Raw genomic sequence first — 15,614 nt, 5'->3', positions numbered from 1 at the left:
TTTATGACAGCCTTAATATGGGAAAATTAGTCTGACTATATCTTCTCTGCACATCTCACAATATACCTCTATCAGTTACCCCTCAGGCTCTTCCACTCATAAAGAAATCAACTCCAGCTTATCAAATTGCTCCCCATAACTAAAGTCTTATAATCAAGGCAACATCATATGGAATTTTCTTTATTCCACAACCTAACCACACCCTTCCCATAGTGCAGCAACTAGAACTGCACACAGTCCTGCAAGTGCAGTCTAACCAATGTGTGTTGGAAAGAACGGCAGATGCTGGTTTAAATCAAAGATAGACACAAAATGCTGAGTTACTGCAGCATTTTGTGTCTATCTGCAGTCTAACCGACTTGTAAAGTTGCAACAGAACTTCCCAACTTTTATATTCTGTGTCCAAACCTATGAGGGCAAGCATGTCATATGCTTTAGTTTACTTTACTTTACTTTAGAGATACAGCACGGAAACAAGCCCTTCGGCCCACTGAGTCCGTACAGATCACCCCATACTAATACATTTCCTACGCAATAAGGCCAATTTACAATTTTACCGAAGCCAATTAACCTACAAACCTGTATGTCTTTGGAGCAAGGGAGGAAACCGGAGCACCCGGAGAAAACCCATGTGGAAACAGAGAGAACCTATAAACTCCGCACAAACAGCACCCGTAGACAGGATCGAACCTGGGTTTCTGGTGCTGTAAAGCAGCCAGCAACTCTGCTGCTGTGCCACTCTGCCGCCCTTCTGCACCTTTTCCACCATCCTATTAATTTGTGCTATCAACTTTGAACCACTTGATCCCTTATTTGTCAACATTCCTTAGTGCCTTACTTCATATATCCAATCCCTTCCTGCATGTCTTCCCTGGATGATCAATTGCAGCAACCCCGCAGAGTCATTGTTTGAGGATTGCTTGAGTCACTGTTATCATCAGAGCCACATGTTTGAGGATAAATAGTTCGCACCAGTGACTGCCACTAATGGAGGGCATGCTTTATTGATGTAGCCACGGATAAGAACACCATTGACAAGAATAGTTATTGAACATACTCCGTTGTCCTTGAGAAGATGGTATGAGGGGTGCCTTAAACAACCACGGTCCATGCAATGCCACAGGTTCCTGTGTAAGATGGGAAATTCCGGGATTTTGACTTGGTGATGAATAAAGAATAACAACACATTTTCAGGTCCCTATTACATGTAGCATATGAGCGTGCTTGGATTACACTAAATCCAAGATAGTGTCATATTAGTGGTGATTCCATGCTCTCACTACTCTTCTGGGTAGTTAATTTTGCAGGTTTAAGAGATGCTACTGAAGAATTGTCAATGAGTTTGAGCTGCGCACCTTGTGGATAGTATATGCTGCATACTCAACACACCCATGATGAATGTTTTATGGTCGTTTGTCGATCAAACAGTCTGCTTTTCTAGATGGCAGAACAGGACATACTGGAAGGATACAAAGTTTTGGAGTAACTCAGCAGGTCAGGCAGCATCTCTGGAGAATATGGATAGGGGATAGGGAACGTTTCGGTTGAGACCTTTATTCAGACTGATTGTGGTGGGGGGAGGGGGGGGGGGGAAGAAAGCCAGAATAGGGGAGAGGAGGGACAAAGAGTGGCAGCTGGACACAGGCGAGGGGGATGTTTGAGAGGCAGATGATTGGAACAAAGGCCAGAGATAAAAGCAGAAAGTATTGGGCAGGATTGAAGAGTTGTGAATTGTGAAGCTAGTGGGAGGAAAGTAGCAGGAGGGGAGAAATGTGTGGGAGTCTAGCTGTGGCACAAGGGAGGAGAGGGGGAGGGGGGGAAGAAAAAGGGGGTGTGGGGGAAAAGGGGAAGTGGGTTGGTAGGAGGTTACCTAATATTGAAGAATTCAATGTTCATAGCATTGGGTTGTAAGCTACCCAAGCGGAATATGAGGTGCTGTTCCGCATGCTCACAGAGACAGGGAGGGTTGAGGGAAACTATTGGAAAGATCGTAATAGGTTCCAACTAAAGTTGTCAAGGTAACAATCACTTTTTTTTTATAAAGGCCGTTAGATACAAAAAAACTGGAACAAATTGAAAATGAAAAGTTCAACTACATCTGTGAGCGTGGGGAAGAGAGTGGAAGTTTTGTTGCCTCCATCACAGTGAGGGGGTGTTTGGAGTCACTGTGATGGATGTTTGTGTTGGGGTCATGTGTCTTGTGTTCTTTTTTTTGTGTGTGACTGCAATGTAATTTCGTTCGGTACCTCGGTACCGAATGACAAATAAAGCTCTGTATTCCTGAAAGGAAATAAAAGCATGGTTCCTTGGAATTCTTTAATTTGATAGTCAGTACCGAGGCCTGCAATGTGCCCAGAAGGAAGATGAGATACTGTATCTCAGTCTTATGTTGGCATCTTTGGACTTATAGAGTTGACAGAGAGGGCAGAGTGGAAAAAGTTCAGTGAACTATACTGACTGTTGACTGGAAACTCTGGATCATGCCTGTGCATTGAACGGAGGTATTTTGCAAAGTGGTCATCTAGTCTGTTTTTTTTGTCCTGAATAGTGTTGAGTTTAAGTGTTGGATCTGCACTCATTCAATGGATAGTAGTTGATTACACTCCTAACTACATGATAGAAAACATGTCATGATTCCCACTGATGAGTGGGAGAATGGACACCTGGGCACCTGTAAAGTCGTCTCAGAGTTGAAGCTGTGCAGGAATCAATGAGAGTTTGACCTTAAACAGCCCGAAGAGGCTTCACGGGTTCATACAGTCTTCTTGCTTTGTGTGAAACACAGACGTTTCTCTTTGAGTATATACGGCACATTCCTTCAAATATAACAGAGATAATGTGAGATTTTTGCTCACAATTTTGGAATATGCAATTTATATGAATAAAAAATGACTTAATCACTGTGATGTTCCTCACTAAAAGGCGTTTAATAGATTACTTTATACTGCTTTACAAGGTATGTAAAGGTAATTGTTTCAGTTTTATGTGGTTGTTTGGAGATTTTTCCTGCCACTGAGGATACCAAATTTCACCATTCAGCATATTGGGATAAATGAATACAATTGCAACTGTGTTTGTTTCAAATCGTCAGAAGATGCAATTTTCCTTTTCTTCGTACATGATTTTTTGAAGCTTAACTTAACTGTTGGAATTGGCTGTAGACTTATTCATGTTCTTTGTGGCTTTTCCCATTGGCATTTGGTCCAGAATATGACATCATATATGTCTAGTGAAAATAGAGATATTATAACAATTGTAGTTCCTAAATGTGTAAAGTTTGTTATTAATATTAATCTATCAAATAGTGTGTGTCCTCAGTTTATCCAGTCAGAGATGATACATTATTGTCAGTTCTGCTGTATGGAAGATATTGATATTTTTTCAAAAGTCACTATTTAATTTTATGAATGCCATAAAACTGTGCCTTCTTTGGGAAAGAAATGTTGTAGTTTAGCTTACTGCAATATCACATTTCATTCACATCGATGCTGCCTCCATTAACTATAATCGTTGCTTACAAATCCTTTTCTGTAGCTGTGGTTTTGACTTGTTCATTATTATTTTTACTCTGTCCCACAGCCAAATGGAAGCAGCCAAGGCAAAGTCCATAATCCATTCCTTCCCACCCCAATGTTGCCACCCCCACCTCCTCCACCTATGGCTAGGCCTGTGCCTTTGCCAGTGCCAGACACAAAACCAACTACCACTTCTACAGATGGAGGAGCAGCATCACCTACTTCACCCAGTAAGTGTACTTCAGCAAACCCCATATATGTTATATGAACATAGATAGTGCTGGCCTTTTAAGGTGGTCCAAGCAATAGGTCACATATCTAAATGTAGAGATGTTAATGTGGAAACCTATATAGTTCATCCTTTATCTATATAGTTATTTTGCATCATTTTCATGATTATGAACAGAAGACATATAACTTTACTAATATCATTTTCCAGTGAGCATAAGGATTTTGCTCCTGCAATTATCTGTTTGCTGGCTTCCAGATAAATGGTGCTTTTATTTAAGTTGTTAAGTGACTTTTCCTCAATAGTGTTTTCTCCCTTAAACAATAAACATGAAATGTGAAAACTGTTCAGGGTTTTCTGTGCATCTGTTTTCAGAAATAGTCCCGTGGTAGAGAATTAATTAGCAATGTACCTTTGTCCATGATTTGGAATGAGTCATCTGCATCAGGCTTGTTAAATGGGAGACCAGCACAGGAAAACATAGTGGCCAACCTTGGACTTTCATCTGTGCTCCTGATACAAATTTCAGGCATTACTCCAAATAGTAATTGGCTTCACTGCTGAAAATGCACAATCTGATGTATGACCCCAGTTATAACTGTGATATATAAATGCCCAGAGCATGCCCAATGAATTTTTCCCAGGGATACTTGGAGACCTTTAAGAGAGAGGTAAGTTTTAGAGTCATTTTAAGGACTAGCAAGCACATTCGTGCTCCTTCCTGACCCGGAAAATAAAGTATGTCCACTTTCAGACTATTATTATTCATTTCTCCATCCCAAGGGCCAACATAGGATCTTGGTAGAAAGGCAATTCCATGCAGGACTCAGCAGCGGTTTGCCATCTGAAATCTACAACTCTAATATTCAAATGAGGCTCAATTCCTGAAAATGGCTTACCTGATTGTCAAGTATAGTGAGTGACACACTGCAAAGCTAACGCCCATTTTGGGTCCAAGTTGAGAATCACACCACGACCCATGAAGGGGTCAAGCATCTTTTACTCCTGCTCGTCATTCAGTCAACAATTTAGCGTACAAATTGCTCAGATATTTATCAGTAAACTCCCCACAAACATTATCCCACAGTGTGTAAGAAGCCTGTAGCCCCACGCATCACTGACACTCAGTCACTTGTGTTTTCTAACTGAGATGCATGCTTTTCGGTTCTTCAGCTAATACAATCATCAGAATGATAGATTAGAAGGCATAAGCATGGATCAGATTGTTTGAGGCTTATTCTTGGGATGGTGCTATTAGTGATAGAAAATAAAAATAAGTAAATCTTGCATGCATGAAGAGTTGACAGATTGGGAGTTGCTATTTGCTTGTGAATGACAGTAGATTTACTATATAAGGTTGTATATACATGTTCTGAAGTAAGTTGAGGCTGAGTATGATCATGATTGTTTACTGAAGAATTCTCGCAATGCTGCTCGTAGCATAATTGAAAATATACTTAAAAGGTGTGTTTCTCTGCCAGTGAAAATGAGGCAATAAATGTGGTTGCATATTTCTTGCAAATTATTTGACTACATTTCAGCTTCTTCATTAGCATGGATCAAACGGAAGGTCAACTGCATTTGGGAATAAATCAAAATTTTAAAAGATATTATTACCTTTCCATATTTTACATCCTGTTAAGGTTTAAAAATATATTTTTTGTCAATTTGAAGCCTGATGTCCTTGCACCAGAAGTTTCTCCTTCGTATTTGTAGGTGAGCTTGCATAGCAGAAATAATAGGATGCATCTTGCCAGTGTACCTTTAGCTGCAGGTGGGTGGCAAAGTGGTGTTGCAGCCAGCTCAGCTCACTGCATGCAGCAATTGAGATGAGAATTCTTCTGGCAGTTGTGTGCAGCAACATGATGGAAATTGGGAATAATTCCTCACACTTTTCACAGGTGCATTTCTAATAACACACAAAATACCCAAGTAGAACATTCTGGACTATTTACAATATTGCCATAAATAATAACTAGATCAATTTTTACTCAAACAATTGTAATACGTTCTTCAACAATTTTCATTTGAGCTTCATTAAATATCAAGGGGATTTTATCCAATAATAAATTGAATGAAGGTTAAACTCCTGTAAAATCACAATTTTAGCCCTTTCTTGCCATTATTTAGCTCACAGGAAGCAATGAAAGATATAGCCCGAGCAGTTTTCAACTTTCTATAGTCCTAGTCAAGTTGTTTATCTCTATTGCAATAAATTATTGTTAATAGTAACATTAGCAAATGTCTGCCTATGTTCTGTAGTGGTATGTTGTCTTTATTGTGCACTTTGAGTGATGATTACACTTGAAATCTATTGTTTTTGTTGTTTTAACTCATTCGCTCATATTGTTTCATCATTTCTCAGATCCTTGCATCACCGATAATAACAGATATTAACCAGCGGCATTTTCTGTGACCCTTGATAGATTTGTTTCCCCAATTATACATCTTGTAAGAAATAAAATTAATTTACTGTTTTGCAATGGAAAATTGTAGCGCTGCAATTTTCACCCTACAAAAAGAAAAGATTGTGCCTTTCTATGTCTGTTTTTAAAAACAAATGGAAGCCAAAGTTCTTCAAGCTTCAAGTTCTTAATCAGGGGGTTAAAAGGTGCACCATACATAAATGTGGGTGAGTGCTTCTACAGACCCTGCTGTCTTTCAATCAGGCTTAAGATGTGTGTTGTTTGTGTGCGACCCACTGCTGCTTCTTGAACGCATGTATCCCTTCCCTTCACAGCCTACTCGACACCCAGCACCTCCCCTGCAAACCGATTCGTGAGTGTTGGACCACGGGATCCCAGCTTTGTAAATATCCCTCAACAGCCACAGGTGGGCAGCTTTGAACCTTTTTGTATCCAGTGTAGCTTTTTGTGGTCTTGTCTCTTAGTGCAGTGAGCTGCAATCATTTGCTACAATTGTACGGCACATTGGGATTCTTTGACTATATGTTCGAGCTGCGAAGCCATCTGGACATGAAATCCTCTAATGTTGCTTAGCAAAAATATAGTGTTGTAAGCAATTATAAAGTAGTAAAATGTTGCCAAGTTTGTTTTTACTTTCATAATTCATAGGAAGTACATCAGTTGGCTAGTTTTGAATTTGTATTTCTTTCTTCTTTAACCTTTCATGTCCCAATGAAGGAAAAACAGCAGAAGTGGTGTGCAGATTCTAGTTTACAATATGAAGTGATGGCTACAATTTCTGTCTAAGTAGTCCCAAGACCTACAGGAATTCAATCTGCATAATTTAGAAGAGTTGTTTTAGTTTAGTCAGTTATTTGAATCTGTATTTCTATAAAATACTTCTAAGCTGATAATGGAGCTTCAAATGTATGAGCCTGAGAATAGAATCAATAATTTAACATTAAGAATATTCATGTTCAGATCACATCACACACATGAACCTAAGGAGGGGAATCGGGAGAAGGCATGTCAATTCTTATGCCTGCTCCACCAATCAATAAACTTATGGCTGATCCTTTACCTCAGCACAGTTTCCTAATTAAACCCCATGTCTCCTGATTCACTTAAATTGCTAAATTCCATCTATCTATTTCTAACCATATTCAATCTTCGAGTGCTCTTGAGCAGAAAATTCCAAAGATCCAGTACGCTTTGGTCGAGGAATTTTCTTCTAGTTTCACTACTGAATTGCTGACCCTTAGTTTTGAGTGTAACCACTGATTCCAGATAGCTCAGCCAGGAGAAACATGATCCATGCAACTACCCTTTCAAGCCCTGTAAGAATTTTTTATGCTTCAATGAGATCACCTCAAATTTGTTTAAACTCATGAGAGTATGGGCACAGTCTGTGGTGTAATCTCTTCTCAAAGAATTACATTTCCAAGCCAGGAATCAGTCTGATGAAGATAGACACAAGAAGCTGGAGTAACTCAGCGGGCCAGACAGCATCTCTGGAGAGAAGGAATGGGTGACTTTTCAGGTCGAGACCCTTCTTCAGACCCAAAACATCACCCATTCTTTCTCTCCAGAGATGCTGCCTGAGTTACTCCAGCTTTTTGTGTCTATCTTCAGTTTAAACCAGCATCTGCAGTTCCTTCTTACACATCAACCTGGTGAACCTTGATTAAACCATCTATCACAGGTAGACTCTTCCTTAGGTAGGGTGGCATGACCTGTCCACAATATTCCAGGTGCATTCTCACCAACTCGCTGTATAATTTCACTGAGGTGTCTTATTCTCATATTCAAATGATCTTGCAACATTCTGTTTATCTTCCTATTTACCTGTTGTACCTGTAGGCTAACTTTAATTTATGTACAAGGATACTCATGTTCTTCCAAGTACCAATAATTTATACTCTCTTCCTATTTACATTTTTCCATGTTATTTTCTGCTGTTTACTCATCCATTATTCATCCTATCGAAATTCCTCTGAATTCTCTGCATTCAACTCTATCTTAATTAAAGAGGTGCTTATCAGTTTAGTTAGCACTTTTTATTTCAAATACAGTGGGCAGGGAAGTGTCTTAAAATACCAAAATATAGCAAATGTTGGCATATGAATCCAGTACAAAACCTGCACAAAGAGCAGGTCAGGCAGCATGTGTGGGGAGACGAGGGAATGGACAGACAATGTTTTGGGTTGAGACCCATCATATGACCCATCATCTAAGATTGAAGAAGGGTCCCGACCCAAAGCATCGTCTGTCTATTCCTTCCACAGATGCTGCCTGACCCACTGTATTCCTTCAGCACTTTGCGTTTTGCTTAAGATTCCAGCATCTGTAGTTTCTTGTATCATCATATGCATCTAATCTCGCTACTTTCATAGGAAGCACTAATGTTTCTCTTTCCCATTCAGATAGTCTAATCTCTCACAATAGGGGCTGCTCAATAAAAAAAGGCAAGTGTTGCAGAAAATCACAGTGAAGTATGAGGCATTTAGTTTGTGCTGAAATGTAATTTCTTAATCTGAAGAATTCATGTGTCTGAGGCAACTGAGTGAGAACATCAAACTACTTACTAATGCTCGAAAGTCAAGATGATTCTCCTTTCATCTTGTGTTCAACCTGAGCTGATTCTACAGATAACCAGTGATTGATGACCAGATAGTTCATGAAGTTTTAATACCATCAATTGCAGACTAGAGTGCCCTAGAAAGTGGAAGTGCTATGGCTTACAAATTACATTATAAATGGGTAATTGAACCTTCTTGTAATCTTTAAAGTGATGGTTCATCCTGGTAGTCTCGATTGTTTCTGTCTTTAAAGATTGTTTTCATTTTTTTTACCTGCACTCCAACCTTTTAATAAAATATATATTCAAGCATTTCTTAATCATTAAAGTGGCATTGGATCAGTGCAGGGATTCTTTCATTTATAAAAGGGCAGCTTTCCTAAAAAGTGCTTTGTGACATGAAAATGTGAAAGTCAAAAGGGTAAGCAGTTGTCATTATGGAAACTTGGGTCCATTTGTTGCTTTGCAGAGAGTGATGTGCTATTCGTTAGTGCAAAAATTGCTTTCTACATAAAGGACATTTATTCTGAAGGGTCATTGGTGTTATAGTGAAAACATGTTATAAATCAAGGAATCCCTATAGTAGGGTATATTTGGTGAGGATGAAGCTCACTGAAACTGTGGATCCCCTCACTTCTACGCAACAGAGTGGTGGGAGGAGACAGATTAAGTCTGTATCTCCCAGCATGATACAATTGTCAACTCAGATGTCTGCAGGTGGGAGGAGAAGATGCAAATCTCTGGCATTCTTGAAAGAGTAAGAAATGAAACCCATTAACTGTTTCCAAGATCACTTCAAACCTTATAAAAATGACTCGAGTTTAGTCTTGTAAACTTATTTGGCTATGAAATGTGAGATGGTGATGAGAATATGTAAAAAAATATCGAGTTTTAAGGAAAATGAAATTAACCTGAATCGTCAAAACGAATTTCTTTTTTTTTTACAGAATTAAGTTAATTTATAATTGCACTGCCCTATCCCTGATGTAAATTAGAGTCAATGAGTTGTACAGCATAGAAATGGGCCTACCAGCTCATCATGTCTATGCCAACCATTATGCCTACTACACTAACCCCAACTACCTGCACTAATTCTAATTCCCCTGATGCATTGCTCATTCAAGCACTCGTCTAGATGCCGCTTAAATGTTGTTATTGTCCCTGCTTCCACCATCTTCTCTGGCGGCTCATTCCTGATACCAACCACTCTTTATGTGGGAAAGAAAATGCCCCTCAAATTCCCTTTAAACTCTTTACCTATGCACTACAATTTTGGAAACCCCAACATGACATTTCCAATCTACTCTTTCTTTGTCACTTATAATTGTATATTCTGCAATCATGTCACGTCTCAGCTTCCTTCCCTTCAGGGAAAACAAACCTAGCCTATACGATTTATCCTGATAATTTAAGCCCTCTAATCCAGGCCACAGTTTATGAACCTTTTTGGCATCCTCTCTGGCTTAATCACATCCTTCCTTACAGTGTGGTGATTAGAACTGCACACAATATTTCAAGTGTGGCTCAACCAATGTTTCGTACAATGGGAATATGACTCTCCAATTCCTAATGCCTTGACCAATGAAGGCAAGCATACTATACACCATACTCACTGCTCTGTCCATCTGTGTTCCTGTCTGCTGGAAACTATGTCCTTTACTCCAAAGTGTCTCTGTTCAACAATACTCCCCATTTACTGCCATTCACTGTGAAGTATATTTCATTAAAAACCTGACCATGAACAAGTTTATAAGTGCTGTTGATGGGGATAATTTGATACTTTCTCATAAATCATAAATTATGGAATTAGACCAATGAATTGTCCAATTAATTCAAACAACATATTACAAAATGATAGCTAGTACAATCAAAATACATTGCTATATTGCACTGAATTTACAGTTTTGTTGACTTATCTGTGACACAGCATATTTTCTTGCTATCTCTGTATTTGATAACTCTGTATTTGATAACTGTATTCAATTCTAGATTACAGCAGGTTACAGCAGGTCAGTTAGTAGATATAAAGCGACGTTTAAACCTTTTGGAGTGGGAATGGAAGGGTCAAAGAAAGAATAATGTTGGCTGAAGGATAGAACACCTAAAGCTGCAGGATTCTTTTCAGGGGGTTTTATGTTAAATCAAAACCTTCAACATGTGTTGAGTAATATATCACCTCACTAAAACTTTGTTTAGAGTTTATTACATGTCTTTTTTTTAATTTTTAAATGTAATAAATTCTAGCTTAACCAGAGAATTGATCTGTCTGTTTAGCTGTTAACCTGCCACATAAATAAGTAAAATGCCAGCAGCACTCCACTGCAGGGCAGGTTTTATTAGCCAGTTACAGCATTTTTTTAAAAAAAAACAATCCTCATCTTGACCTTTATTGACTTAAGTGTGTTTCCATGCTTTTATTAAATATTTAAAAGTCAACTCTATCTACTTTCTCATTTTTAAGTTTATTTCAAATAATGTCAACTATTTATTGGAAAATCCTGGGCAGTTGCAAAGAGACCAGTGAGTGACTATCCTTGACAATGACAGGAGACCTGAATTGACAGATTGTAGAGATACTGAAACTTTAAGGCAACTGAGCACAAGTAACATGTGTTTGCAACTAATTGGGCAAGGAAGAAGCTGGTCCTGCTATTTTATTAACAGTTCCACTTTATATGTAAATGCCAGAGACACTTGTGGTATTTTATGACCATCCGATGCTGCATTTCAGAAGTCAGATTGGACCCAAGATCTGACCTCTAGAATGCAGTATATTAATGCTGATTTATGTGCTGGAATTACTTAATAAACAAGGCCTACCTCAGAGGCTGATTTCACACCAGATCTGATTCAGAAACTGACAACAATCCTACCAGTTGGAAGAGCATAGCATTGCCCACTCTGCCTTTTCAAACTGTCTAACTTTTATCTTGGCTGTTGTGCTTGATTTTGTTTTATTTTTGTTTTAGATTTTGTTTAATTGGCAATGTGGGTGTATGTCGTGGAGAAGCCCTGCATTGTGGAATGGTTTATTTTATTTGGTGTTGGGTGAAATTTTCCAAATGTGGATTGCTTAACAAAAGTCCATTTGGCAAAATCCAAGTTTTGGGTGTATATGTGTGCATGTCTGTGTGGAAGAGGTGGGTATGGTTGGCTGTGAGTAGTTACAGTTAAATTAAAGCAGTGTCCGTCTCCCGCTCTACTACCTTTGTGAAATGTCTTTGGACACAATCGATAGCTCAGTGGGTGGAATGTTGCTGAGCTCCACTGGAAACATGTAATTCCAGTGTCAATGTTGTTGGCAGGCCTGGACATGAAATGTTTCCTGAAAATGCCCTCTTGGACCAAGCTAGCCGGAACTGTAGGAGGCTCAGAAAAGCATGTTTGAAAAATTTATTCCCCTTGTGGGATAGGAAGAGCAGAAGTGAAACCTTGTATCTTTTCTTGACTTTCACCCTCCTTCCCCAGTTCCACCCATTGATAAAGATTTTCTTACAATCCACCTTTTCATTCGATGGCTAGTAAAGACAAATCTTTGAAGGCTTCAGTGATGTCTAATGGCAGCTTTGGCTTTCTTTGGATGTTAAATGGATATTCATCAAATAATTGTGCTTCACAATGCAGGCCCCAAGCTGCAGAGGGGAGGGGTGGTCAATTTGCTGCCCAACTCTAAGTCTAGTTAAGCACTGATGGTCAAGATGTTTAGCTAACAAAAGCACAGCTTAAATAAGATGTTTTTAAGTTATCTGTTCAGAGAAATTATGGGAAGTATGTAAAGGAGGCCACATTGGGAACACCGAATGCAGTAGACGAGGTTAAAGGTGGTGCATGTGAACCTCTGTCTCATCTACAAGGATTGCTGGGGTCCCTGGATGGATGTGAGGAAGGGCATAGAGAGACGGTGTTGCATCTCTTGGGTTGGTTGCAGGTGGTTTGGATGTGAAGCGATGAGTGCACCATGAAGTAGAGGAGGAAGCGGTCTCTGTGGGAGGTCTCAGTTGGGAAGATATGAATGGTGGTGGGATCACTTTGAAGGTGGAGGAAATTTGGCAAATGATGTGTTAGATCCGGTGGGATGAAAGGCGAGGACCAGGAGATTTCTATTGTTGTTCCTTCTGGGGGAAGGTGGAGAGAAAACAGAACTATGGGTCACAAAGGAGACATGGGTGAAGGATCCATGTGTGACAGCAGAGGGGAACCATATTTACAAAAGGGACATCTCAGATGTCCTAGAATGAAAAGCCCCATCTGTGGAGCAGATGTGGCAGAAAAGGAGATACTGGGAGTACGGGATAGGTCTTTACAAGAGGCAAGGTGGGAGGAGGTGTAGACCAGATAATTGAGAGTCAGTGGGTTTGTCGAAAACTCCAGTCGGTAGTCTGTCTCCTGTGATGGAGACCGAGAGATCAAGAAAGGGGAGAGAGGTGTCAGGGATAATCCAAGTGAATTTGAGTACAGGGTGGAAGTTAATGGTTAACTTAATAAAATCAATGAGTTCTGTATGAGTTTGGATCTATGGTTTCCAAATTCCATACCTGAGGATTTTACATCTGGTTGTAGGCTGAAAAAATACAACTAATTGTCATGAATAATCAAGAATCTAAGGATTGTTTAAGGTGAACTGAGAGCACGTTTTGTTTAGAGTCTCTTGTCCAGACTAGGGGAATCTAGGACCAGAGGACATAAGTTCAAAGTAAGGGGAAAAGATTTAATAGGAATCTGAAGAGTAGCTTTTTCACACAAAGGGTGGTGGTGTATGGAACAAGCTGCCAGAGGAGGTAGTTGAGGCTGGGACTATCCCAACGTGATAGGACAGGACAGGTTTGGAGGGATATGGACCAAGCGCAGGTAGGTGGGACTAGTGTAGCTGGGACATTGTTAGCCGGTGTGGGCAAGTTGGGCCGAAGGGCCTGCTTCCACACTGTTTCACTCTATGACCCTATGACTCAGTGTGCTTCCATGTTGTCAGCAGCGTTCTGTACAGCTGTCCTTGTATTGTCAGTCTTTATATCACAACTTAGCCAGGTGTGCAGCATTAAAATATAACCATAGCTCTCGGCGCACAGTTCATTTCTAACCATCAATATAGCTGCAATTGGTTTTGCATTGTGAGGACAATGAAATCTGCGTCACTGGACAATTTTTTTTTCTGTTATTTTGGAAGCAAATCCAACATTAATTATCTATGAATTAGCCATTAAATCCATTGGTAACACTGCATTAGGACACTCTTCTTGTGCAACTCTGGTTAGATGGTCATTGTTGAGGAATTTGATATAATTTTAAGATTTGACTCTGTAGCTTGGTGCCAGAAGAGATAAGAGATGTGCATATATTACTTGTGTCTCTCCCATCCATCTTCTCTGATTATTTTTTACTGCAGACAACACAGTATTGGATTAGCTTGCTGTACAGCACATCAGGAAGATCAATTTATTGACTTTGTCATCATAGTAAGTAATAGTTGAAGGAAAGGAATAGGCAAGACTGCACTGCATCAAAAATTAAATGTGCCATCTACTTTTTCTATAACTTATGCATCCTTAACTGTTTACACAGGAAAGAGCACTTCAGTAATTCAGTGGTTGTACATTATTAATTAACCCCAGCTCAGAGATCGGCAGAATTGCATGGTGTTGCAAAACTGCGCTGTTTGATTTCTTGTAGGTGATGGAGACATTGACCAACTTTCAGCATTTCCTTTCCCTCTGCTGCTTTCTTCAGACTGCAATCAGATCACATTTTTGTGCAAGTGACATTATAGCATTCAGCTTATCAATAAAATAGATTAATGGTACATGCACTAAGCAGTATGGCTGGAACAAAACTGGCACATTTTCTTTCCCAGGTGTTTTGAATTGAAATTCATCCCTAATGACATCTGATGACCTACAGGCAAGTCTAGATGGGCTGCTTCTATTTCATATTAAATTATAATACAAGAGATTTCAGGGTGAATATTCAATGATTTTCAATATTATTAATTCTGTATATAATCCACTGAAAAAAATAATAATTCCAGGTTTAATTTTTTTCACCATTTTTAATTTCATCAAATTATTGGTGATTGGTTTATGAAGCTAAGCTTTATATCTTAAAATGGCCTGTTGTGGATCATGCAATTTGGAAAATTAGAATCTAATGACATTTGTTACTCTCATTCCCATACGTATTCGACAAAATCATTGCGGAATCTTTGATCACTTCAGCAGGCTCTGGTATTGCCACCTGCCAAGCATTTTGACTCATGTTAGCTTCCGGGTAAAGAGAAGTGCAAAACTCTGAGAACTAATTTCATATTTATATTTTCATATTCCTTTACAATATTGAAGAATGCCATTTAGCCACTGAGTCTCTCAGAGCAACCCCATCAATTCCATTCCAGATTTATTTTCCCATTACCTATTCTTTTGAATGTGTCCAGTAATTCCCACCTGAATCTCCCCCACCACCGACGTACATGAGGGGTAATTTCCATGAGCAAATTAACTCACCAACCAGTATATCTTTGGGATAATGGAAGAAATTGGAGCACTGAGGGGAAATCCATGCAGTTACATGGAGAATATATGTACTCCGCATAGATAGCACCCGTGGTGAGAATTGAACTGGGCTAGTGGAGCTTGGAGGTAGCATTGGTACTGCAGCACATCTGTGCCACCCAGTTATGAAGAGACATAAAGCTACTAGAGTCTGTGGTCGAAATTGTCAGCAGCGGCTGAAAATGTGGATCACCGCCCATCTGCCACCTTCATGGCATCATTTATCCTGTCTGTAGGTTCTGCCACCTACACACTGACACATACCTGTGTTCTTCTCCTGTCCTTTCATTGCTTCTTCCTGTTTAACAGAGAATACTGATTGTTTGTAATGCATTTTAATGCTCT

The 15,614-nt window shown here is 39.4% G+C and overlaps 1 protein-coding gene across 14 annotated transcripts in view; it reads left to right on the top strand.

The window, feature by feature from the left end:
- The window catches only part of nfia (nuclear factor I/A), a 663,295-nt gene that overhangs the window by 606,973 nt on the left and 40,708 nt on the right, over positions 1–15,614 (top strand). For all 14 annotated transcript variants that reach the window (XM_078407283.1, XM_078407289.1, XM_078407293.1 and 11 more), the window contains 2 exons: positions 3,580–3,745; positions 6,485–6,576. In XM_078407283.1, coding sequence (XP_078263409.1) covers positions 3,580–3,745; positions 6,485–6,576 — 258 coding nt within the window. The remainder of the gene's footprint in view (positions 1–3,579; positions 3,746–6,484; positions 6,577–15,614) is intronic.

The sequence above is a fragment of the Rhinoraja longicauda genome, chromosome 11 (genome assembly GCF_053455715.1).
Source record: "Rhinoraja longicauda isolate Sanriku21f chromosome 11, sRhiLon1.1, whole genome shotgun sequence".
Taxonomy (NCBI): Eukaryota; Metazoa; Chordata; class Chondrichthyes; order Rajiformes; family Arhynchobatidae; genus Rhinoraja; species Rhinoraja longicauda.
Note: the sequence above shows the minus strand (reverse complement) of the source record. Positions and strands in the feature narration are given on the sequence as shown.